At 31.1% G+C, this 24,576-nt stretch overlaps 1 protein-coding gene and 1 long non-coding RNA gene across 2 annotated transcripts; both read right to left on the bottom strand.

Moving 5' to 3' along the window:
- Positions 1-15: 15 nt before the first annotated feature.
- On the bottom strand, positions 16-1,103 carry U2af38 (U2 small nuclear riboprotein auxiliary factor 38). The gene is made up of 4 exons (XM_070642947.1): positions 944-1,103; positions 720-874; positions 500-654; positions 16-442 (listed from the first exon to the last, which is right to left on the bottom strand). Exons 1-4 carry the CDS (start codon positions 985-987, stop codon positions 116-118), a joined length of 681 nt encoding a protein of 226 aa, XP_070499048.1. The 5' UTR covers positions 988-1,103; the 3' UTR covers positions 16-115.
- Positions 1,104-12,292: 11,189 nt separating this feature from the next.
- On the bottom strand, positions 12,293-12,743 carry LOC139092525 (uncharacterized). The gene is made up of 2 exons (XR_011544606.1): positions 12,621-12,743; positions 12,293-12,561 (listed from the first exon to the last, which is right to left on the bottom strand). It is a non-coding gene; the product is annotated as an uncharacterized lncRNA (long non-coding RNA).
- Between the last annotated feature and the right edge of the window lie 11,833 nt (positions 12,744-24,576).

Raw genomic sequence — 24,576 nt, 5'->3', positions numbered from 1 at the left:
ACATAAAAAGGTAAATTTAATTCTTTTGACAAACTCATTTTATTAATCAATTCAAACAAATCATAAATGGTAAAATCAGTAATTTATGACGATTGAATAGTATGCTGAATTAATCTTAGTAGCGTCCACGACGTCCATCACGTTCTCTGGATCTATCTCTGCGATTTCTTGGCGATCTTGAGCGTCTTTTTGGTGATCTTGATTTTGAACGGGAACGTCCGCGACGTCTAGAATATAAATATCTTCGCAATTCACGAGAAATTGGCTTCAAATGCATGAAATTGCAGAATCCTGATCGAGTACATTCACCCATTTCGTATTGTCGACAACAAGCTTCACGAAAGTCTGTAACTGGAGATAATTCTGCATAAACTGGACGTCCTCCGAACCAACGATTGTTTAATTCCTTTGATGCACGTTCTGCATCTTCTTCACGACGGAACTGTAAGATTCATTGTATATTAGCTACTGGATTTTTCAATAATTTATTAAATCTTACCTTAATATAGACATTTCCGACTAGGTGATCTCCCAAATTATCGCAAACATTCATTTCCTCAATTTCTCCGTACTTATCTTCCAATTCTACAAAAACGTCCTCGAAGAAATTATCATAATGTTCTTGCATCTCTTCATCCGATACATTTGCGACCACTGGATTATGAAAAAATATTGATTAATGTAAAATACATGACAGAAAATTTTATTAAAGCACTTACAATGAGATCCATCAGCCGATTTTGCGGAATTTTGTGGATTTACATACAAATTTTGTAGTAAGACTGTTTGTGAGAAAGTCGGCTTATTGTGAATACGAGAACATCTGTCACCGTGTCTACATGCTCCTATTTTGAAGTAGAAGGAGCAATTTACTCTGCAAGAAACAATTAAAATAATTAAAAACTTTTAAAATTAGAAGCAAAATAAATTTTTCAATATTTACTTGTCTTTCTCTGTTCCAAAAATCGATGCAAGATATTCTGCCATTGTATGATGTTACAATTATGTTTGTTATGCTATTTAAGAAGCCTTGCGTTGTCTATTTAACTGAATTTTTAATTCTTTTATTTTTGTTTATGATTTTTTAACCTTTCGAAACTTTAACTTTTTTAATCCTTGGATTTAATTTTAATCCGGGTTTATTTTTAGGTAAAAAAATGTTTTTGAATTTTTTTTGACCGTTATGTTTACTTAGCAACTGAAACTTTGGGGCATTTGAGATTGAAGCTGAAGATTCTTACTGGTGTTTTATATTCACTGACTAAACATTTAATTTTACCTGAATTCTTCAAGTTCATCAGAATTTCGTAAAATATTTACATGAATGAAAAGCTGATTTTTACCCTGACCATTAAGCATTAACGTTTCGTACATGTGTAGGAGTCATTTAGCAACCTTATTTAGTCACAATGAATATCACCTAAAGGACCAATTTTGATATTTTTAGTCAAGACTTTTCGCTTCATTCATGAATTCAATTTTTGTTGCAGTTCATTAGAATTGAATGAATGGTTCCTTTTCATGAAAAGCAATGTTCAAGGACATTAAAAAGTTGTTGACGATGTCTCAGAATTACTGTTTAAAAATAAAATTGGTGGATAAATAATGATTTTTTAATGATGACAGAAATGAGGAAAATGTCTGGCTACAATCGTGGATCCAGAAGCTCAATTCTATAAAGGACATGTACCAAAATCCAAAAATTAGAAACAATTCTCTCAGAAATCAAGAATGTGTAGATGACAAGTTTGACTTTGGTTTGTCAAACATTTAATTAACTCCAACAAAATTCTGATCATTTCATGTCATGGAACAGAAAAAGTTTGAAAATTTAATTTAAAAAAAAGACAAAGGACAAACGTCCAACTTAATTTGAAGTCACAATTATTTTCATGCAACAGTTAAACTCAAAACTAATAGAAGTACCCCACCTCACATACATCCCAAATACTCCATGTGAATCGCCTAGACACACATAAGAACATTTTAACTTTACAGTCAAACTTTGACATGAGAGAAAGTTTTTCTTCTATTTATTTAACAATTGCTGCTTCCCGCTGTGTGTGAAAAAAGAATCTCAATGTGATGATGGTTCAATTTGTTTTCCATTTTCCATGTTGACGTTTTGATTTCCCAAAAGAGGTCTTTCGAAACTGTTTGTTATGCCTTGCATTCCTCGCCACAAATTTCTAATGTTTAGCTTATTTTTTTCTCTCTCTCTCTTTTTTCATCACCTTGGGAGATATATCTATCTATAGAATAGAGTTATAGCAACAGCAACAAGCAACATACTGAGTTAACTGGTTTATCAAATGTGGACATCAAAATGTGAAGTAATTTATAATTTTTACTCCTTCAACTAACTTTTGTATGTTCACTTAAATTTATTATATGTGCTGTGATTGCTTTCCTCACTCTCATATCAGCATGTATGTCGGTGATTTTTCACATTTCATTCTCGTACTCTTTTGTTTTTTTTTCTGTACTTTGATATCAAATCATTCATCTTGATGTATTCATTGGCTTAATTTGCACTCATAAAGCATTCATTTTTTAGAAGGGATTCATTTGAAAGTGATGTCTGACTAGGCTAGATTGTGCAGATTGCTCTCTAAATCCCTCACTGCTGTTGAATAGATTCTGTAGAGATCAGGTTCACAATTCATTACTGGAACTCTTCCATAATCCATCAAATTCCCTCATGTTCTACATTAAGCAATACCTCAAAGTGGTCCTTCAACCTCGTAGGCTGTTCTTCAAGTGTTACTAAGACTTTACCTTCCTTTGACTTAACTATATGTGCTTGAACTACACCTATACACTAATAGGCAAATTGCATGCTTTCAGGGTACAAAAATGCAACTACTTAAAAGCGGCCTCATTGCATGTAAGGGATAGACCTTCTTACAAATATATGTTACATCATTAATGCACGACCCCCATTTTTGAGCGCATATAGATTGACTGAACATTTTTCAAAACATTTTTTATTTGAAACTTGTTTGAAACATTCTCTTTTCAAAAAAACATTTTTCTTTATGATAGCTTCATATTTTATCATTCATTAAATTTATTGAACTGCATTGCAAGTGCAACTTACAAATTGGAAAATTTTCTTTTCATAAAAAAACGTGCAACCATACATTCAATATAATCGAATTACTATCAATCTAATAATGGATAATGAATTCAATCTAACAACATTTTTTAAGGTTAGTTTTAAGTCAATAGTGCTTGGTTTGTGTCATTTTGGAGTGGATTTAAGGGGAAATTTGGATTTGGATAGATCAAAAGTTTGACAATTTAGGGAAGCTTTTCTTTGATTTTATTGAAACAATCCAGAATAGCACAAATCGGATAATTGATCAAAAATTCGTAACCGGGCCGTTGTGTCTCTAACTTGGAGCAAGATTAAGTTTAAATCTCGCATTCAATCCAGAGTCACGAAGGATTTCAGATTGATTAACCATTTTGTGTTATTCAGAATCTGAACTGGATCTAGAAATTCGAAATCCAACTATTGAGGTATTAATAATAATCATAAATTTGAAACACATTTGAAGAATATCACCAATAATCTAAAAAGTATCGCTTAAGCAATTCTTTTATTTCAGAATAAAGAACATTTAAATGTCTCGTTTAATCAAATGTCAAATACATGCATGAGAGTTTGATATGCCTCTTTAGGTTAATTTAACATATGAAAAATTGAAGACTTCAAATGTTTAAAGATAAACTGAATTTTTGATCTATTAAAAGCTGAAATAATATTGAGAGATGTCATGGAAACCAAATAAATTTGAGTAAATCAATTTTGTCAAATTGTGAGCAGGCTGATTCGCATCCAAATGACTATAAACTTGAGAACTTACTCTGTTTTGATACAAAAGTGTTTAATGCTGAGTTCTTTAAAACCAGAACTCGAAGTTGAGTGAATTCTACTCGGTTGGAAGTGAGTTGAGTCGAATGATGTCATAGTCGACCTCAATCCCTCCTAGAACCTTCGTATGCGCTCCAAATATCATATCAAAAACACAGGAACTTTCCTACATTACCCTTTTGTACATGTGTAGAAAGCAAAAAGAAAATACATCATCATTTTTCTTGTACTTTCATGTCACGTAAAGTTCTAAAGTTAAAGAAAATGATGGGAAAAAAATTCGTCTTCAGATTTTCAAAACAAAACAAAAGTTTTTCTTAAAGAGAACCAAATTTAAGCTCTATTGAGCTACACCAAGATCAATACTTATCATTAGACCGTAAATAATACATGATTAATTTCGTAACAAGAAGTTCAATATCAAATTGATACATGTGCATGAAAAGGTAAGCTGAATTATATCAAAAGGAAGCTGCACACAAGCTGTTTATTAAACTATTGAATTAAAATTGAATATTTGCAAAACATATTCATAAATGGATATGAGAATTGTAAATCCATAGCACGTCCAACGAACAATACAATTGTAAAAACTTTTTAGAACACATACAGAAGATGATGGAAGGAAGGAGATTGTGTATAAGGATTAAAGAGCCATCCATTGAATATAAACATGATTTGCATTCAGACTTATTCAATCAGATAAAATCGCTTTACTTTTGAGTGATTTATTTACGGTAATATTGTGTTATATGTATGGCAGCATATATCCAACATAAATTTTGAAGTGCAGCATGATGAAAAATTAGTTGGAAGTTGTTGCAGCGCATTTCTTAATTGAGGTCATGGTTAATGGAAGATATATTGAGTTGCGATAACAGTCGTTAAGCGAGTTGGTGCATACTGATCTGGAGATCATGGATATAAGGAGCATTGGAGCAACTTACCTTTTGATTCACAACAGAAGTGACACAACACTTAATTTGGCAGTCAAATAAAGTCTGAAGATCAAATAGCTCTGTTATTTTCTCTGCTCAGTTAATGTCTATGGACAGAAATCTAGTTACACTTAAGCAGCTTTGGATATTTTCATGAACAGCAGATCTAAATCGTTTTTCAAAGGACAATTTTAATTGAAAGATTTACTGACTTCATTATTTGAATTTTCCTTGTGCTTAACCCTCTCATAATCTCAAAGCATAGTCAATCGCATTAGACAAACAGCACCCTTATACAGTCCAGAATCACCATTGATACAGTAGAAATAAAAATGCTAAAAAATTGAATCAAAAAACTTTTTTTTATTCCTCTTCTTCCGTATTTTGATATATGTAAATGCATGAAGACAGAAAATGTCTAGGATACGAGAAGGGATTGGGAAAAATAACATTTATGAATGCTATGATGCATGGAGATTTGCAACAGTTTTCTTTCATTTCAACAGAAATGGGGTTGTAAGAGCATGAGAACATCACAGAGAAAAGCTATAAATATTATTCTTTACATACTTTAAAGCTTATCCTATTTCAAGCCATTGAATATGTTGGATACTTATATGTAATGCTTATATATTCTTAACCATTCATTCATTACGGTTATGATGTAATAGACTATACTCAGGAAATTGAAATCCAACCATTATTTTGATGCAATGCATCAATTTTAGATGGAAGTATGGATGTGTATGAGAGAAATATCAATTTTTAAATTGATTGTGGATGGTGGAAAGAAATTGGATATTGCAATTGAAGTACATTCTTAAGCCTTAGAGTCATGAAATTGTTTGGAAATATTTAGGAATGGATCTACAAATGGTAATTTAATGAATATTTCCAACAAATTTTCGCATGAAATTTGAAAAAGAATTCACCATGGATGCATCATGTTATCAAATTTCAAGTGTACAATTCGTCCAGTAATAGTTGAATGATTTTAAACCGAATTTCTCATCTGTCCATATTCAACAATTTGCTGTTTCCAATTCCACCTGCATGCTACCATAAACTTTGATTGAATTTCATTTGTACATTCTCAAAAAAAGTCACACTTTATCATCAAAACTCATCAATTTTAGGTCATGAAGGCACTTTAAATTGTCAATGTATGGCACATGTGTTTTATTAAATTGTTAGATTTCTAGTTTCTGATCTGAAGCACAAGCAGCAGCAAAAAAATTTAGTCCAACAATCAATTTACATCAACATAAACAACTTTCGAGTGATGAAAACATTTTGTCATTTAGTTATTGACATTGATGACCATTTTGAGAATAATGGATAAAGTTGATATGTGTGACAAGCACTGTCAAGCTTGGTACTTGTGGTTAATATAAATAATTTTGTTGTTGATGTTTGAATTGGCAGCTAATATGCAACTGGATATAAAGAGAAGAAAACATTTTTTGAACTTTTTCATTCAAACCTTTTTTCCACTTCCATTTGATCTAAGGCATGCAAATGAAATTTCCGTTGAATTTCATAAAAGTCAGTTTCGGGTATTTTGTGTGTAGGCTAAAACCCCACGAGATGGAAACTTTCCAAAACCATTTGGATGACGTCAAAGGTGTGAAATGGATGAAAAGCTTACTAAAAATGATTTCTATATCCATGCAGGAAGTTTCTCAACAGCATGAGACCGAACAGCTCAAGTTTTTTTGGAATTGATTATTCATTTTGAATATTTTAATTGAGCAAATTTGTAATGAAATGTAAACTTTGAATTGAATTGGATTGGTATGAATGCTTAAAAATCATCATCAAAGCAAATATTTACGTTAGAAATTGAGATGAATTTATTTTGAATGGCGTCGATGACAATTAGCAATCTGTATTTATGCTGATTTTCTGCAAATAATTGTGAATGCTTAATAATTTTTTAAAGTAAATGAATCATTTACAAAATTGAATTTTTATAGAATTTCACTGGTTGTTAGGTGTCTTTTTTATATTAGGGGCTTCATATGATGGCTCAATTCTCAGTCGATATTAAATGATTCTGAGCTGTATGATGCGGTAAACCGTTCTTTCGTTAATACCGCGACATAGCGGTGCCCTTGTGAAAATGTTGTGCTATTCGGGAAACCTTGTATTATCCGATCATCCACATGATTACCAAATTGAGGCATACACTCGAATATAAAAGGAGCGTGCTTAGAGTAAACTCACGAAATTGAGCATTTAATTGAGTATTTCATGAGTACGTCCATTCAGGTGAGAATGCTAATTGTATGTTAGAGACATAAAGCTTTGGCAAAGCCTTAAAAGCCCCATGTATCGCTCGGGATCACTTACGAAAATATTTGAGGTCCTTGTTCAACATCCACTTTCATAAACCACATACCCACATGTTGTGTTAGCAAGTAATGTCTACAGACTTTCAAGTCTGCTTTTAAATGTTTGTTGTACTCCTCATAATAACATTTCTCATTTCCATTTGCAGAGTAAATTTAAATCATTTTAATTTGCAATAAAATTCTTGCCTATAAAAATGTTTTGAGTACGGAAAATCAAAAAATAAACTTTTACTGCACTTTCTCTTATTCTTTCCTTGAAAGAAGTACATGTATTGTCATGATGATAATAATGATAATGATAAATTAAAAAATATGAAGAAGCAAAATTTATGCTGCAAACTTATTTCACTTACGTGTTATTTCTAATTTCATAAAGAAATAAATTTTTTACTTTTCTCCATGCACGGTGGAGCATTGAGGAGTAGAATTGAAGGAAGATGAAGGCAAAAAAAAGAATGAAAAAGTTTTACGTTTCGCTGAAAAGCTATAATTTTTAACATTAAGTTACTTGTACTGTACGTATGCACTTTACTTCTTCTTCTGTATTTCCCCATTCTGTCTTTTTTGTTTCATTTTACTTCACTTCACTTGTGATAATAAAACGTTAAAGTGTTGAAGCTGAACGTGAACAGAATACTCTTTGCTTAACTTTTTTAACATCAACCATCCAGTAAGCAACAAACGGATTTCTTTACATGAGTTTATTAAATTTTTATAATTTTTTCTTTACTCATCCCTGTTTTTGGAGCATATTTTTTCATTGGATAGATAAAAAGCCATAAAGTGTCCTTAAATAGATGAATTGAGCGCATTTTAAATGAATTTTTTTCATCATGAACATCTTTTTTATGTCACTTTTAGGGAAAAATGTCAAAAGTTTTATGTCCTCTAAACTTTATTTTTACTAGCTAGAAATTTTTCACTAAAGATGCTTCAAATTTATTCACTTGAATTACCTTCAATGTTTTATGAACTTAGTCACCTATGAAAAAATGTTAGTAAAAATTTTGGTGAAAAGTGTGTTTTTTTGGAGATGGGAAAAGATCATGAGGGCGGACTAAGAATTCTTGGAAGGAAGCTTGTGACAGAAACAATAACCATCGATATGGTTGGTCTCATGCAACGTTGGAGGAAGGCTATGGATCAGAAGTGATCTGTACGATCATCGTAGTAAGTAAGTAACATTGTCAGCAAAAGAGCTAAGTCAGACTTGGCATGACTCCATTGTGGATACCCTTCAACTAGAGTCTGAACTTCACTGGATTCAATCATGCACAAGTAATTGCACATACTTAAGCAAACGTTTTAAAATTCAACTAAAATCCCAAAATACAACTTAAGAATAGAAAGAATAAAATCCTCTTCCAGATACTGAATTAAATTAAAGTAAACGAATTTTTTTTTCACCGTCTAAACTTGCACTTGTACATGCCACGATAAGTGAATTTAATTTCAGTTACCATAATGGGAATAATTTTTATGAAACTTTGTTAGTTTTAAGAAAGAATGAGAAAAACGTATAACATCCATAATGAGTGTAGATGCTTGGAATCAAAAGTACTTCTTGACTTTTCCTGATAAATTAATAAAGTTGTAGTTAAAAAACGTGGAAGACTGCAAAGTTTTTTGCTAAAATTTATGTTGATAAAGTAGACGGAAGTGATGACACGAGGATTTAATATTAAGATATAATAATTTATTGGAAGAAATAAATGCAGACTTAAGGTTAATGAACTGAGTTTGAAGATTAGTATAGATCAGTTTCTGATGATTGAATATCGTACCGGCGTCATTGAAGTTTACGAGGATCAATATTCATTAAATGAGATAGACTGTAATAAATAGATTTCTCCTTGACCTATGCCCTTGACCGAACAGCACACCATTATTACTTGTACTCCGTATTGTGCTGCTCGAGTTAAAGAGATCTTCATCGGTACATCCACTGAATCCTATAACTCATATCCAACTTTACCTCAGCTTTACTAAATTATGTTGAAAATTCAATATTTTTAAAGCTTTAAACATACATTTTCACAAAAATCTATTCTTAACATCCAACAAAATTCGACAGTCACACACAAAAATCAACAATAATCCATTGAGCCTCGTCACTTACTAATCCAAATATTTATGAGCGAAAAAGTAATGACAATTTGACGAGCTGCTTTTATTTCTTCTACTTTTATAATCCATTAACGGATAGATGTGTAAGATGCCTGTGCAATAATATATCCATACAGCATATCCATAATACAGGGCATGACATATTCAAATGAAGAAATGTTTTGTATGTCCTAAAAAACTTTGTCTTTTCATATTTTATATCAATAATCATAAAAGCACATGAAGACATATCCATCTCATAGGCTCGTTTATATACGATAAAACTATTTATACTTTTTTTTCGTTGGAAATGGATATCCATTGTGTGAGTGTGACTCAAAGTTTTTGTGTTGTGCTGGAAAAAATTTGTTTTTTTACTCCAGAAAATGTTTATGCTAAATATTTGGTTTTATAGCTCTAAAAAGGGGGAGAAGAAAGTGATATAAAAAGATGGATACATTTATGTTGTTTATTTATGCCATTTTGTCATATTGTTTTCATCCTTCTTGCTTTCACACTCACTCACTCATCATATTCACTGTGATGGGGCTGAATACATTTCTTTTTCTATGTCATAGATGAGCTTTGTTTGTCTTTGAAATGTTTGATACCCAAGGGACAGTTATTGTAGGATAGAAAGTCAAACATTTATTAATCAATAAATGAAGTATTAAAGTTTTCTTTCAAAACACGATTGGGATAGGAACTTTAAAGGAATTGTGGAAAATTGAATAAAAAGCAATGATGTTGAATGAATTGCAGAACTACTTAAAGTCTTACAATTATTTTGTATTTATTCATTTTTGAAATATTACACAAATTCTGAATTATGCTGAAGTTTGGTTACATGAAACATAAAATTAGAAAATGTAATTATTTTGACTTAATAGACAGATTTTAAAACTATACATCAGGGGCGTCAACCTGATGTCAACCTAGTCGACTTCGATCTCTGTGTAAAAGCAACTTAATAATTGACAACTTTATTGAGTTTAGAATAAATGTGTTGGTTTCCATATCAATAATATCGATTCAATAGTAACAGCACAAAGTGAGCAATTGAAGACACTCCATGTAGATGTCCAATGTAGTCATGTGCCACTCGGGTGATAATCACAAATTTAACTAATCAAATTCTTTAATTATTTCAATTTTTCCTCAACACTTCGTTTACATTTTTCTGCATTTTATTCACAATAATCAGTACACAAGGCACAGTAAAGCCCAAACAATCTCCGAATCCAAACTCCCACAAGAATGAACAAATACAATTTAAATTTCTTTTCTTTTATGAATAAATTTTCATCTTGTTCTTATTGGCAAGTCAAATGTTTTTAATTGAGACCAATTTTTCCTCATAAAGAAGCATATCTTCATATTTTATGCATTCAAAATTTTTACTGCATGACAATCAAGGCAAAATGCCTTTTCTTTTAAAAATTTAATTTTTCTCTCATGAAATTCAATTTCCTCTCTTGAATATGAAATTGTTCCTTTATTTTTTCATAGCATTGACCACAGCTAAAAGGATGAATGCATAAGGAAACTACATCCATTTTAAGATGCATAGAGACATTGTACATGAGAGTGTGAGAACTATCTTGGAAGCAAATTTAATTCAATTGATTGCACATAAGATGGAAATTTCTTTCATATTCATATTTTGAAGGAAGAAGTTGAAAAGAAAATTAATTAGACTTGATTTCATGAAAAATATTCGAGTAAAGTTAGAGAAAATTTTTATTCAAATTTAATTAAAAAACTTTCTTCAACTGAATAATTTTTGTATACATAGAATTAAATCGGTGATAATTTTCTGCAGCCACTTGAACATTTTGTCAGAATTTCAATAACTAATGATAAATTGTTGTTTGTCATTTTATTCATTTCCTCTTTATACCTACATAGTAATTTTAAAAGCTTTTTACTTTATTGTTCTTTTTGGAAGGTGTGCGTAGTAATTTTGAACATTTTGTCTATTGCTTGAAGGTTAAACAGCTGTTTTCAGGTTGTTTTTATTAAGAAAATTGAAATTTGCCGAATTTTAATATTTAGGATAAAATAGATCTCTATTGTTGCCTGGACATTTCCTGAATATCACAGTTTAGTTAAATGATTCAAAATCCGGCTTCAGAACTGCGTTACACTGGAATGGTTTCAGATTTAAACCGAATCCTGTACCGAATGAGAGCCACGCCGGCCTGATGCCGAATTTTCTATCGATCAACTGATAAGTGCTTTTCAAATTTAAGTTACCATCATTACTAGTTTTTCAAACATGTCCTTGAAAAGTGATAGTTGGAAAATAGGCAAACAACATTTCTTTATGCAATCATGAATAAAAGCTCAAATGAAGAAATCATGCATAATTATGGTCATGGCATTCAACTCATAATGCAGTTTGATGATCAGGTTATTCAGCGTTTGCATTCATGTTGATTGCGCAAAAATGCATTCATATAAAAAATATCTACAAGCATTGCTAACTCGAACGGCACAGAAACTGTATTTATAATCCATGTAGGAATGTGCATGGATCTTAGAGTATTTATGCACTCCGCGTGAATTCTATATTGATACCTTTCGTGTACTTAGTTTCGCTAGAGTAAGCTTCAAAAGGATCATACAGATTGTCAGAACATCACTACTTATCAGCAAATAGCGATAATAATCCATAAGCATATAAAGAAAACTGCGCTACAGTCTGCGAGCCACAGCTGTACAGAGAAGCATTCCACAATAAATTTTCATTAAATATTAAACAATGTTTTAATACTCGATAGCTTATCACAATTGTGTACACAAAAAACAATGTAGAATGTACTTAACCTGTAACAAATTAAATTCTCACAAAATGTTTTCAAGAGAAATAATCATGGTAGATAGATGGGAAATGAATAGTTAGTTATCCATAATCCATATTGAAATTCAATCAGATTTGTATTTAATCAGGCTATTGTTTCCGGAGTAAGCAATTTGATATAGTAATAAATTTCAATATAGAACTCCATCCATTATTTTCTACAATTAATTTCACTTGTGTTACATGATTTATTATTAATTTTAAAATTTTTTGTATAAAAACAGGTTCAATGCACGAAAATTGATGACTTAAAAACTAAATAATATTAACTTTTAGTCAGTAATCATCCAAGGTCTTTGTAATCATGATCATTATAACAACAAACTAACTGCTTCACTGTACAATCAATGGTATCTGTCCAAATATTTTTGCATCTACTTGCTTCACTACAATATCCATCACTTCTTTGACATTGACCAACTACAATGAGATTTACAAGATAGAAAAAACTAACATTTATGAATATTTTAGTATTTCACCATGTGAAGCGCACTGGATGAGATGTAAAAGACTAAACAGCACCACGAGAATTTCTTTAAATCTCAACCGCATGACGTTTATTTTTTTTCCTGAGCGACACGTTGTTGCTGTTTTAACACTCTGGTATAAACTAAAATTCAGTTAGTTATCAAACAGATACACGAATAAATATTTTTTAAAATTGACTCTGAGTGTGACTTGAAATGTGCTCAATTTGTGTCGCCACGAGAGTATACAACACAAAAACAAGAAGTAGAATCACGTTTGACATTTTTTTTGTGTTGTTGCTGATTTGTTCCGCAAAACTGTCAAGCTAATTTGTTCCGCAAAACTTTATGGGAGTTATTAACAAGCATTTTGGAAAGAAAAATTGATTATTAAGTACAAATTAATCAAGATTATGGTTTGAGCAATTGAGTTGTATGGACGTTTATGGGCTTTCTTGGCTGTTAATCTTTTAAAACTGCTTACTGATCGGAATGTTAATAGATTGAAGTGATAGTTTCCAAATGACGCTGGCTGATTCTATTGTAAATTGAAAATATTAATATTCAACAAAATAATGCCTAATGCCTAGTCATTAAAATACTTTCAAGTTTAAAATCACATAACTGCATATTTATCATAAAATTAAAACTGCAAGTCTAATGCATCATTAAGCATTCAATATGATCAATCTAATATCAGAAAAATTCTCAGTAAGAACGTACGTCATAATGGAAATGTTCCCGAGTTGAACAGTCTGCGACTAGTCTACCAAATGAATGTTTAAATTCGGAAGTAATTATTGGAACCTGTCATTATATGTCAAGTGTATAACTCGACGTATGGTCCACCCGGAATTATTGCACAATAAAGAATAATTCCTACATTAAAATAGACATCCAAAATAACCTTGACCCCTGTCTTGACCACACTCATATGTAAGGATAATCACCTTGAAAAGATAATTTTAAAGCTCAACAAAAAATCCACTAAAGTTCAAAATATTCATCTCCAAATCTAATGATTTAAATGACAATCGACAGTACAAATTTGACAATGACAAGTGTTTCGTGTCGCTATTTAAAAGAATGATTCATATAAGTGTTGATGTGCAAACGAGTGAGCAGCCAGTCATAAAGTTTATTGATAATCATCTTCCGTAATTTATGACAATATCGTGATGGAATTTGAATGAATTTTCTAGACATGTGACTATGAGAATCGATCTAAAGAGTGTGATAATTGGGATAGGTTGATGAGAATATGAAGTTGAGTGACGGTTGCTGTAATTGATATGTTTAAGGCTAGACATGAAGAATATTTTTGGAAATATTCAAATTTATAAATTTAGCAATAAATTTTAGAATTCGCAAGAATTTGCAATACAATCTGGATATTTTCACAAAGCTGCAGCTTTGCCCGATCATTATAAGCGATAAGCATTAAGCAGAGCTTATTAAACTTATAAGAAATGAGTCTAATGCAATAAATGACCAAATGAATGTGTAAACACCAAAAAATACTTGAGTACGTGATTGCAATTGACTAAAAATCACATACAATCCACAACTGACTAAAAATGTTTGCATTACTTTTAATAGCCAGTTTTTTTAAACGCCCCGGAAATGTCTAATATTGAAACATGCAATAATATCCGAAATTCTAAAACAAATGTCACGAAAAAATGTTTCGATTGAATATAATTTGCTGATTTTTATAGACATAGAAAAATGTCGAACATTAAAAACAATGGTAATAGCTGTGATGGGTATAAGGCACCCATCGACAGAAGAAAGAAGTGAGAAAAGGAAGCAGCAGAAAAGGTACGAAAAAACATGTCAATTTTCTCACGCTTTATGAATGCAATTATTTCCATAAATATAAAAGTTTAGCAATATCCTATGAAGCATACCCCAAAAAAGGAGATGCTTTCTAGGCGTCTGAAAAAAAGGAGCATGAATAAAAAAGAAAATTATGTTAAAAGTTTCTTTTTTAATGTTTAACATTCTTGCACCTTTACCGGGAATTTTCTCAATAAATAAAGCGTAAAATTGATTTTAAAGCCTTATGAGCTATGTATATGCTAAAAAATAAATAATATACCATAAATATTACTCTCGGTAGTTGATAATTTGTGCTTAATATTTCTCCATGCAATATCTTTTCTCGTCCGCTATTCTTTTTTGATTCCTACTCATGCTGTGCTATTTACTCGTGCTGTTATGTACCGCTGCATACGTTCACATAATGAAATTCAATTTATATTGGCAATAAATAACATGATTAAAAGAACTGTTGATAGTTCTTTCTCGCCTCCTTTTTTTTGTTATTCATGCTCATTCATTCACGTGGAAGCGAAGTCAAAAATAAATAAATATCCGGTGAAGTGGAGCAGTATGGAGCTGCTTAAAAACAGCATATTTAAGAGACAGGACAATTTAATTATTATTGTGTTTTTATCTCATTAATAACATTAATCATTATTCTTTTGTATAACTTTAATGGCAGGTTGCAGACTGGAATGATTTACACGAGCAGCACTATGGGATAGACTTAATATTTCGCTTTTAGAATGAGGCATAAAGTGCCGTAATCAATGCAGTCAGATCATTTTCACGTCCTTTAATCAACTCGACGACGTTGCTTTATTCTAGCGACTTCAATGTGCTGCTCGTTTAAAGGTAATCAATTTGGAGATGAACTGGATAAGGACAATTGGATCAAGTTAATCTTATTATTTGTAATACCAAATTTTCACTCAAAATGAGTTTTCCCCAAAGATTAATTATCTGAATTAATACTTAAATTTTCATTTTGTTAATAATCACATCCTTGATGCAACATTCTTCAATATATTGAGGAATAATCAAAGAAATCACTAGCAAAAAATAAACAAAAATTCTACATACGTCATGCGAGAACATCAAAAGCTTTTACCTCAAGCAATATTGTGAATGTCACATATTGAAAGGAACGTCTGTGAATGAATGAGTATTAAAGAGCAGGTATATATGTGAGAAATGTATGCTTCATTGTGATGATAGGATGTATTTCATAAAAAAAAATCCTACATAGAAAAGTGATTACTCATGTAAATTACGATTACATTTCATTTTTCATAATAAATATCTGTCATTGTAAATGCAAGGCATCATATTTTAGCATTAATGTTTTCATTGCTGTTGAATCAGAAGTTTACTCGGATTGGTGATGGATTCATGTCTGTTAACTGGTGCAGGGGAGAATTTAGGGTTTTGGAAGTTGTGAATCTTTGAGTTTCTAGAAGTCTAGGTCAGTGTTGTCCAAACTGTGTGCTGCTGGTCAGTTTAAATGCCGAGGTATACCACTTAAGTATATCATGGCGCAATAAAGCTCGAACAACACGTCTACATCCAATTTAAAAGATCTAAAGGATTTTAATGAACAAAATTGGATTCAATTTCATCAAAAAATGCTTGTAAATTAATAGGAACTCTGTAACTAACTCAAGTACATCCTTAATTAATGTAAAGCTTCAATTTCAAAATATTCACCAAAATAATTAATCAATCAGCAAGAGCTAAACCTCTCACACAAGCTAGCAATGAAAGTTTTTCAAGGATTCCTTGTTATTTGCACAGTTGGAGCTAAACTACAGAATGTTATGCGAATTAAAGGAGACAAAGATATTCCAATTGAATTATATGGCAAGTTTTTATCTATGAAAGAAGCGTACAATTTTCAATTTCCCTTTAGTTTCCAAAAAACTACACTACAAATGCAAACATTTCTCAATAGAATGAAAGTCAAAGTTTTAATTCCATTTCCAATCGTTTTTCCGCCCCAATATGCAAAAAGATAATGATGATTTTGGTAGATATTTTCCTCATATCAGCTCTATGTATTGTTCTTTGACTGAATGTGTGTGTGCGCACATATGGCTTTTGAATGTGTATAAAACTCATGTGGAAGTTGAAGTTAAATCAGATTTTTGTCAATTTTCCGTAAAAGTATAAAGACAACATAAGAACGATAGACAAAAGTTTTATGAAAGATTATAATTTAATTTCAAAAAATGATATAAAGTTTGTCATTCATTTCTCGTCTTATGTGTGTTATCCCACTTGCAAATTTCATATATATAAGTTTGTCTATTGCTAAAATTTAATTTCTTTGTAAAATATGATAAAGTTTAGAATGCACACATGGATGGAGTATTTAAAATTAGATTCTAATAATGCATAAACAAAACTTTTGTTATTAATCTCGAGTCTTTTTACTGTTGATGAATTTGTACTCCTTTTTTTATATCTGTTTTATTTTCTGTCAGGATCGTAAAGGGAGATGAATATAAAAAATTATTTATTCATGAAAATTGAAAAAATTTTCGACCACAAATCTTGAAAAGAATAGGTACGAACAATTTTCTTACCAGAATTCAAAAGTTTTTTTAATTGTGTCATCAAAATTAAGTGAGGTGAACTAGGTTTGATGATGAATTTTGTAATTTTGATTGGCATAGGCGCATTTACATATTTTTGGTCATATGGACGAGCCATTGGAAGTCAAATTGGGGCGAATTACTTATTTTCTTTAATAAAGATCAGTTTGACCATGGCCGTAAAATCGCCTGGAAGGATGACTTCATTTGTGTCGTTCGGATAGTTTGATGGTTGGAGAAAAAAGTATTTCTCATCATCTAAAAAACTCAAAAAAGTCCCTAAACCAAGTCTATTCATAATAAATATTGAGTTAATTAAGCCTCGAAGAAGACTAAAGAATTCCTTGATTGGATTTGTAGAAAATGACGCCTTAAAGTCCTTAACATTCCAAACTGGCAGAAGTTCTCGAAGGATAGAGCCAGCTTTAGATGTTCTTTCCACGCGGCAATGGATGCCCCAACCAGAGAAGTAAGCACAAGAAGACAAAATAAGATCAATTGCACCCCATCATCTCAACTTTTTCAAAATAAACCAAAATAAAAAGTATTTAAATCCCAATTTTCATTAAAATTTCACGTTAAATAAATTTTCTATTCAGTATAAGAATAGAAACTGGCGAGAAGTAGTCTTTCCAAGACAAACTTTTAATTGCAAAATCTTGAGATTAAAATTATTTTCAACATTTCTTTCTACTTTATAATTAATCACTGTGTCTTTTCATCACAATAGAATATTGTTGACATTTTCATGTTATGCAGATGGACTTTATGGCATGACAGTCACTTGAGTGGAAAATAAAAAAAGTTTTGTGCATCATTTATTCATCAAAATCTTCCATAAATCCACAAATAAAGGAAGAAGATAAGGAAGAGAAGTTTGGGAATTATTATTCAACTGTATGCAGCACAGACCGATGCATGTGTGACAAAGTTTGATTTGGAAAGTTTCTGATCAATTTTCTCTTCAGTTTATTGAAAGCTAAGCAAAACTGACTTTTTTTGCAACAGCTGCTTAATGTTCTATACATCAATGAATATTTTTCCATGTATATGAATTCCAATAGTGCGGTTTCACATTTGCTAAAAGTCAATTTTTCAGCAATTGGCTTCAAATCGAAATAAAAGGGTTGATTTTTTGATGTGTCTATTTAGCCTGAAAAATGTCATTTTAAATTGATATCTCAATTTATTTTCATATAGTTGCTCGATTAAACACAATTGTTATTTTAAGTTCATTGTTTTTTAAACTTTATGTGATAGTGTCACACTTTTTATGCTTCTCATTCTGCCTTCATTCAAAAATTTTAGCGATTACACTTTATTAAATGAATTTTTTTGTGCTTTAACGAGGCAAATAATTCCTTCATAAATGATATGACAACGGTAAAAAGTTTGAAGTTTATGAGTTGCTGTTAGAAACTTCCTGGCAAATGATTAGCATTTTATCAAATTCTAATGAATTATTTTCAAGTAAAAATGTTTCTGAGTGTTGGTAAAGTTTCATAATCACTTATTGGAAGTGTGGGTGAGTTGGAGATGATACTGTTGAGCAGTGCAATAGATTGATAATTGTTACCAAGAGTGAGGACTTAGCACTAGAAATTAGCACTTAAACTAGAGCTCGAAGTCAACTCGACTCCATATAATATTGACTTTAAGCTCTGCTTTACTCTAACTTTTCAATGGTTTGGTTACAAAGGACATACGAAGGAGGGTATGCAGTAAATCAAACACTATTCCCAAAATGCGGTAGGACGTTTAGCTGGTAATGACTGTTTACCACGTAAGAATGATGACATTACTGCCTAAAGGCTTCTGATAAAGGCTGTGAGCTGGGTTTTCTACAAATGTTTCAAAAAGGAAAATTGAGAAATTTCTTTTGACGAGTCATGAGTCAATGATCCCAGGATCGGTATTGCAATAATAAGGTACTGAAGTCCTAAGCTATTTGATCTTCAAATCACTTTTGATCCACAATATTGACTGTAACATTGAATCCATCATTTTCATCAGTTGTTCACCCTTCAAGAGTCCTTAATCGGTTATTACCCTTCAATCTTGTTCAACTAACTTTCAACAATCTCAAAATAAAACCAAAAAAATTCAATGCCAATTCAAAAGTTAAACCAAAATTAAACACATTCAAAATTTAAATGATTGCGTAGAGCAAACAAAGCACTAGAGATATAAATAATATTTTTGTGCCTTTTTGACTTTTGCGACAGGTGACTTTACACAAAAATGAATACATGAGTTGAATAAATATACTTTTTTTTTGTGGGAAATAACAGAGAAATAATGACAATAAGAAGAGTAAACCTGAAAATAAAAATAAATATGAAATATGGTAAAAAAATGCTGATTTTTAATGTGAATTTGATAGTTTTTTATATTTTTGATAGATTTCATATATTTTAATATTGAGGTGAGAATAAAACTGTTTAAACATCAAAGTGATGTCATGCATTTTTGATATATGAATTCATATTATTTTTTGTTATCAGATCAAACCACTAAAATGCCAACATATGGATAGGCTTCAAAAAAAAATTTAATGGCACGCCATCACAATTTACGTAAAAAGCTTTCTCATGTGAATTGGCAATTTAAAAAGATTGCAATTTGAGATTTTTTATTAACATTGCACTTACTGTATTTCGTCGTACATCGAAAGCTCAAGAACGAGCCTCGTGCTTATTATATATACACACATATACAAATTTTTTTTGATGTGCACATAATATTTTTTTATTATAATGTGTTGTACCATTTTATTGCTATTTAAAAGCATCATTTTTACGGAGATGATGCGAAATTGGTGAGGAAATTGTCGATGATGTTGGTGACATGAACGCATTGATTGTTGAGAGTTGGTGCTTGACAATTCTGCGCACTTTTTGTAGTCTGTGTCACTTCATTGAAGACACCAGGCTAGCAAAGACTGACGCCTCATTGAGCTTTCCTAACTTGAGCTACATTCTCTTAAAAGCCACTTCTAATGACCATAAAACAATAGCAACTGCAGTTTAAGTGTTAAAAGCAAACAAATTAAGGAAATCTACATCAAAAAATCAGCAATTACCCACCAGGTCTACCATATCGCGCCTATAGTTTCTCATATGCTGATTAAATTTTAAAGCATAATAAGCAGTAACGAACAACAAAATGAATAAGTGTTATGAGCATACATGCTTTACCATAAGATTGTGATTATATATTCAATTTGCCTTTATGCCATACCACGGATATTACCAATGTGAGTGGGACCATTATCTCCGTTGTAACATTTAAGGAGAATAAGGCATAAGGAAAAGAGAGAAAAGAAAAGTTTACGACTCACATTTATTCATCCATTCATCCTCTTGCTCACAGCTGTATAGCAAAACAGAATTGACTTCCTTAAAACTTACTTAGTGAGGCTAAAAATATATTTTTAGTCATTTTCAAACATTTAACGTAGTATTATTATACAGCAATCATCTGTGATGATAACATTGAGGAATAATAAGAGATGGAGACTATAAATATTAAGAATTCAACGCGTGCCAGAAATATTTCAATTCTATGTGCCAATGTTGATGATGCTGATGATAATGATGATGACGTGAAGAAAAGTAAAATGCTTTAGCATTATGACCTTGCATGAATATTATGGAAGTGCATTTTATGAGAATGGACGTTTTGATGGAAACATAAATGTGACATTTTTAGGTTTGTCATGAAGAAAAATGGGGGTCTGGGTTTGAAAATTTCAGTTTTGGGGAATATTTTCGGCTCTTAATTTTATGCAACATCCTTAATATCTGAAAAGCATAAATAGAATCCATCGTCAAAATAATTTGGAACCCTTCAGGCAGGTTGCTTTGGAAAGTTTTTCCTGTTATCCTTTCAAAAATGTTGGTTATTCCGCCTTACTCATCACCAGCGGTGTATTTAGCTATATCAGCGAATATCACGAGAAGGTACATACTTAACATTTGGTCAGCTTTGAAGTCAGACTTCGGAATCCTCAATTCCCTAAAATAATTTAAGTAAAATTTATAACATAATTGACTTTTTTAAAGCAAAGACTCCCCAAAACTCGGACTTCCGTAAAGCGAGAAAGGAAATTTTTATTAGATTATTAAAGTCACCCGTATGTGGATATAAAAAGTTACTTATAACCTCTCTGATATTTTTGTGAGTAAGACAAATAAATCTCCCACAACGTCCTTCGCTCTTAGAAGCTCAATAGTCGACAATAAAATAAGTGAATAACAAAAAAAAGTGGCAATAAAACACGCTTTGATGGATTCAACTTCCGCCAAATAAAAAATGAATTTTCATGTTTTTTTTCTCATTTTTTTATCGTTTTAGTTATCGGACAATTTATTCCGATTTCATCTCTCTTATTTCTGGTAATTAAAATGTTAATTTCTTTTCAAAATATGAACCAAAAAAGTTTATTTTTGGTACGTAAAAAAAAAGGCAAAACATTCTTATTAATGTAAATAAATCAAATGGAATGGCTTCAGATGGGCCATTAAATTCACTTTTTTTCTCTCACTCGCTTACTCATTCATTCAATACATTACGAAAGGGGTTAAAAAGTTTTACTTTTGTGTATATGTGTGTGCCTTTGTGCTCGGAGAACTAAAAAGACTTTTGAAGAAATAAATTGTAAAATATGACCTTGCTTATATGGCTTTAAATCAAAGTTCAACGTCATAAATGGGTTTTTTTGAAAAAAGTTGAACAAATATTTATCATTGAGGTATAAAAGTCTCTCCTACTTATTGTTTCTGTGCTTTAAAACATGTTTGAGGCATAATTTATTATGAAAAATTGATTTCATATTTAAAAATGGGACACATTTGGTTGTGGAATTGGGACAAAAAATTTGATATTAAAATAATGTGACGGGATTAAGGTTGGGGGTTGATTTTTAAGGAATTTAAATTGAAATTGCTTTATTATTTCTTAATAATCGAAGAATTCCCATGAATTTTTAATAAATTTTAATTCCATTCTCCATAATAACTGGTCACATATTCACCACATCAACATTTCCAGTACTTCCACTTATATATTATTTTTCAGAATGATTTAATTTATTGGGGTAAGTAAATGTAGAACACGGTTATTAATGTCATGTTATTGGCATAAATATTCATATTGCTTTTAAAAACAGCTCAATCGATTTTCCATTCCATAAAAGTTATTAATATTTTGATGACTTTTTAATATTTTTAATCTGATGAGTTTTATGGAAGGCGGATAAAGTAAGTGCAAATGATTTAATTGTGATGGAAAGTCATTGAGTTTTTAAGGAATAAGTGGTTGAGTTTATGGTGATAATAATGATAAGGATCTAAAGTGACTATAGGATTGTGGCCGCAAATTAAGTTGAATTTCCTGTAGACGTCGTTTAAAATCGACCCCTTAAAAGCAGGTTTAGACTCGGTTTTTACAATTTGGCAGCAAACTTAATCCTCAACTTGGAACTTGGAGCTAGAAAAATTCAGAGAAAATTGTTGTGAATTTTGATTTTTTTGACTCATGAAGAGAAGCTTTCGAAAGAAAAAGCATTGTATTAAGTATCCATAGTTGACAGACGAAAGACAGCGATAGAATAAGCTATTGAAAAAACCTAAGGAAGCTCATTGATCGCAATTGATCTGTACAACAAGCGAAGTAAGTAAATAAGGTGAAAAGTAAGAACAATCCCAAACTGCTTCACTTGACGTAACTTAGAAACAATGCCATACTTTTATTATGAAAATTTCGTGTTCGTAAAAGCAGTCACATAGCTTGCACATAACAAAAAAGTGCTCTGAATGATTTATAAAATTATTAAATTCCGCCATATTAAAATAATGACTCCCATTTATTTTAAAGAACAACAAAATTCCCAAACATTTCATAAATTTATTAGCAGTCACAAAAAGTTGTCAATGGAAGAAAAAAAAAGTCACTGGATAGCGTGAAAGCTTCTAAAATATGTTATGTTTATGCGATTTTAAATACACAAACAACTGTGCCAAAAACAACTTACAAACACAGCTGGATGTTTCGTGCAAGCAGCGAGAATGAAAAATCCACTCCACAATTCTTATGCTTGATATTTAAATCATTTCGAATTTGACTTTATGTTTCACTTCATTTCCCAATTTGGCAAATATACGACGATGAGGAAAAAAAGAAGGAATTATGGTGAGACAAGCGTGGAAATAAAAAAAGAATTTAAATTTATGTTAAATTTTTTGAGCAAATACTTCATCATTATGTACATAAATTCTAATCAAATTCTCTGTGTGTTTATGCAATCTTTTGAAGTTCCTTTTCTCCTCAACTCAGTATTTTTTTGTCAACAGCTAAAAAATGGCACAGAAAGTTTTCCAATGAAAATTTTATTCTCGCTCTCTTGGATGATAAAGTTTTAAGCTTATTATCATGAAAATTGTGTCATCATTGTTTGATACTCAATGGCTTTATGATTTATGATATTAAATTCTACATGCATGTTCAGTACTTCAAGTATTTTATTGATTAAAAGGCATCCAAAGATTTGCATCATGCTTATTATCATCATAAACTCCTAAATGCTAATGTAATACAATATTTTTCCATAAATCAAAAGGTGAATAGATAAATAATCAACATAAGCATATGCAACAGAAGCTTGTTATCTCTATATCTCGACTTATTGAATTTGATATCCTTTTGCTCAATTCCTTGAATACTCTTTGTACATACATTGTAACGAGGAAATGCATTTATGCAATCCTTTTTTTATGGATAATAAAAGAACTCGCATTTCAATTCTAGAAAGTGCGAATATGAAGCATATAATTCAAATTGAGTGGGAAACAGAGATGTAGCCTTGAACTTTCCAGATTGAATTTTGATCGATGGGAAGCATTATGGAATCACATTGAGGATTTTTGATGAAGATTATATAAGACGTGAGAGTTTCAGAATGCAGCAATCTGGTCTTTCAAACAATTGGTATAGCATAAAGTGAATAAGATCTGGAAATGTAAGATATCTTGTGTACAATGCAAGGGCCATCTGGAGAAGTTGAGAACTTGATATAGTGCATCGGAGGAAGATGTCGAAGGAGCATGAGTGTAAGATGGCAACCTGTGGAGGAGCAATCGATAGAAGATGACAACCTTAGGAAGAGACAATGCCAATAGAAACTACAAGGATTATTTCTAGATAACCTAACTCTGAGATACAGCCCGACACATTGAAATACTTTACAACTCACCCCCAAAAAAATATTCCACTAAATTTGAATTCATCCACAAAAAAAGGAACCCATTCAACTTCAAAGTCTGTCCTAGTTTCGTCACAAATTAAATATTTAAAGAGACTGAAAATGAGCAAGAAAAGATAATTTTTTGGATATTATCTATGCATAAGTACAAAGTGATCTAATTGTAGATCCATTAACCCATCCTCACCTAAGAGAGAGCTGACTAAAAATTGCTTCTGTTGAGTGCTTTTTTCGCTTTAAATAAATAAAAATTATTCCATAATTACACCAATTGCTGTGAAGCTATTCG

This window comes from Chironomus tepperi, unplaced genomic scaffold, assembly GCF_022539635.2.
Source record: "Chironomus tepperi strain 1889 unplaced genomic scaffold, CSIRO-AGI_Ctep_v1 contig_305, whole genome shotgun sequence".
NCBI lineage: Eukaryota > Metazoa > Arthropoda > Insecta > Diptera > Chironomidae > Chironomus > Chironomus tepperi.
Note: the sequence above shows the minus strand (reverse complement) of the source record. Positions and strands in the feature narration are given on the sequence as shown.

Bases quoted from the DNA above. Each gene is read 5' to 3' on its own strand.
- U2af38 (XM_070642947.1), bottom strand. From the start codon at position 987: ATGGCAGAATATCTTGCATCGATTTTTGGAACAGAGAAAGACAA. The intron at 875-943 runs GTAAATATTGAA...TGTTTCTTGCAG, and splicing joins TTTGGAACAGAGAAAGACAA to AGTAAATTGCTCCTTCTACT. The intron at 655-719 runs GTAAGTGCTTTA...TTCATAATCCAG, and splicing joins ATCGGCTGATGGATCTCATT to TGGTCGCAAATGTATCGGAT.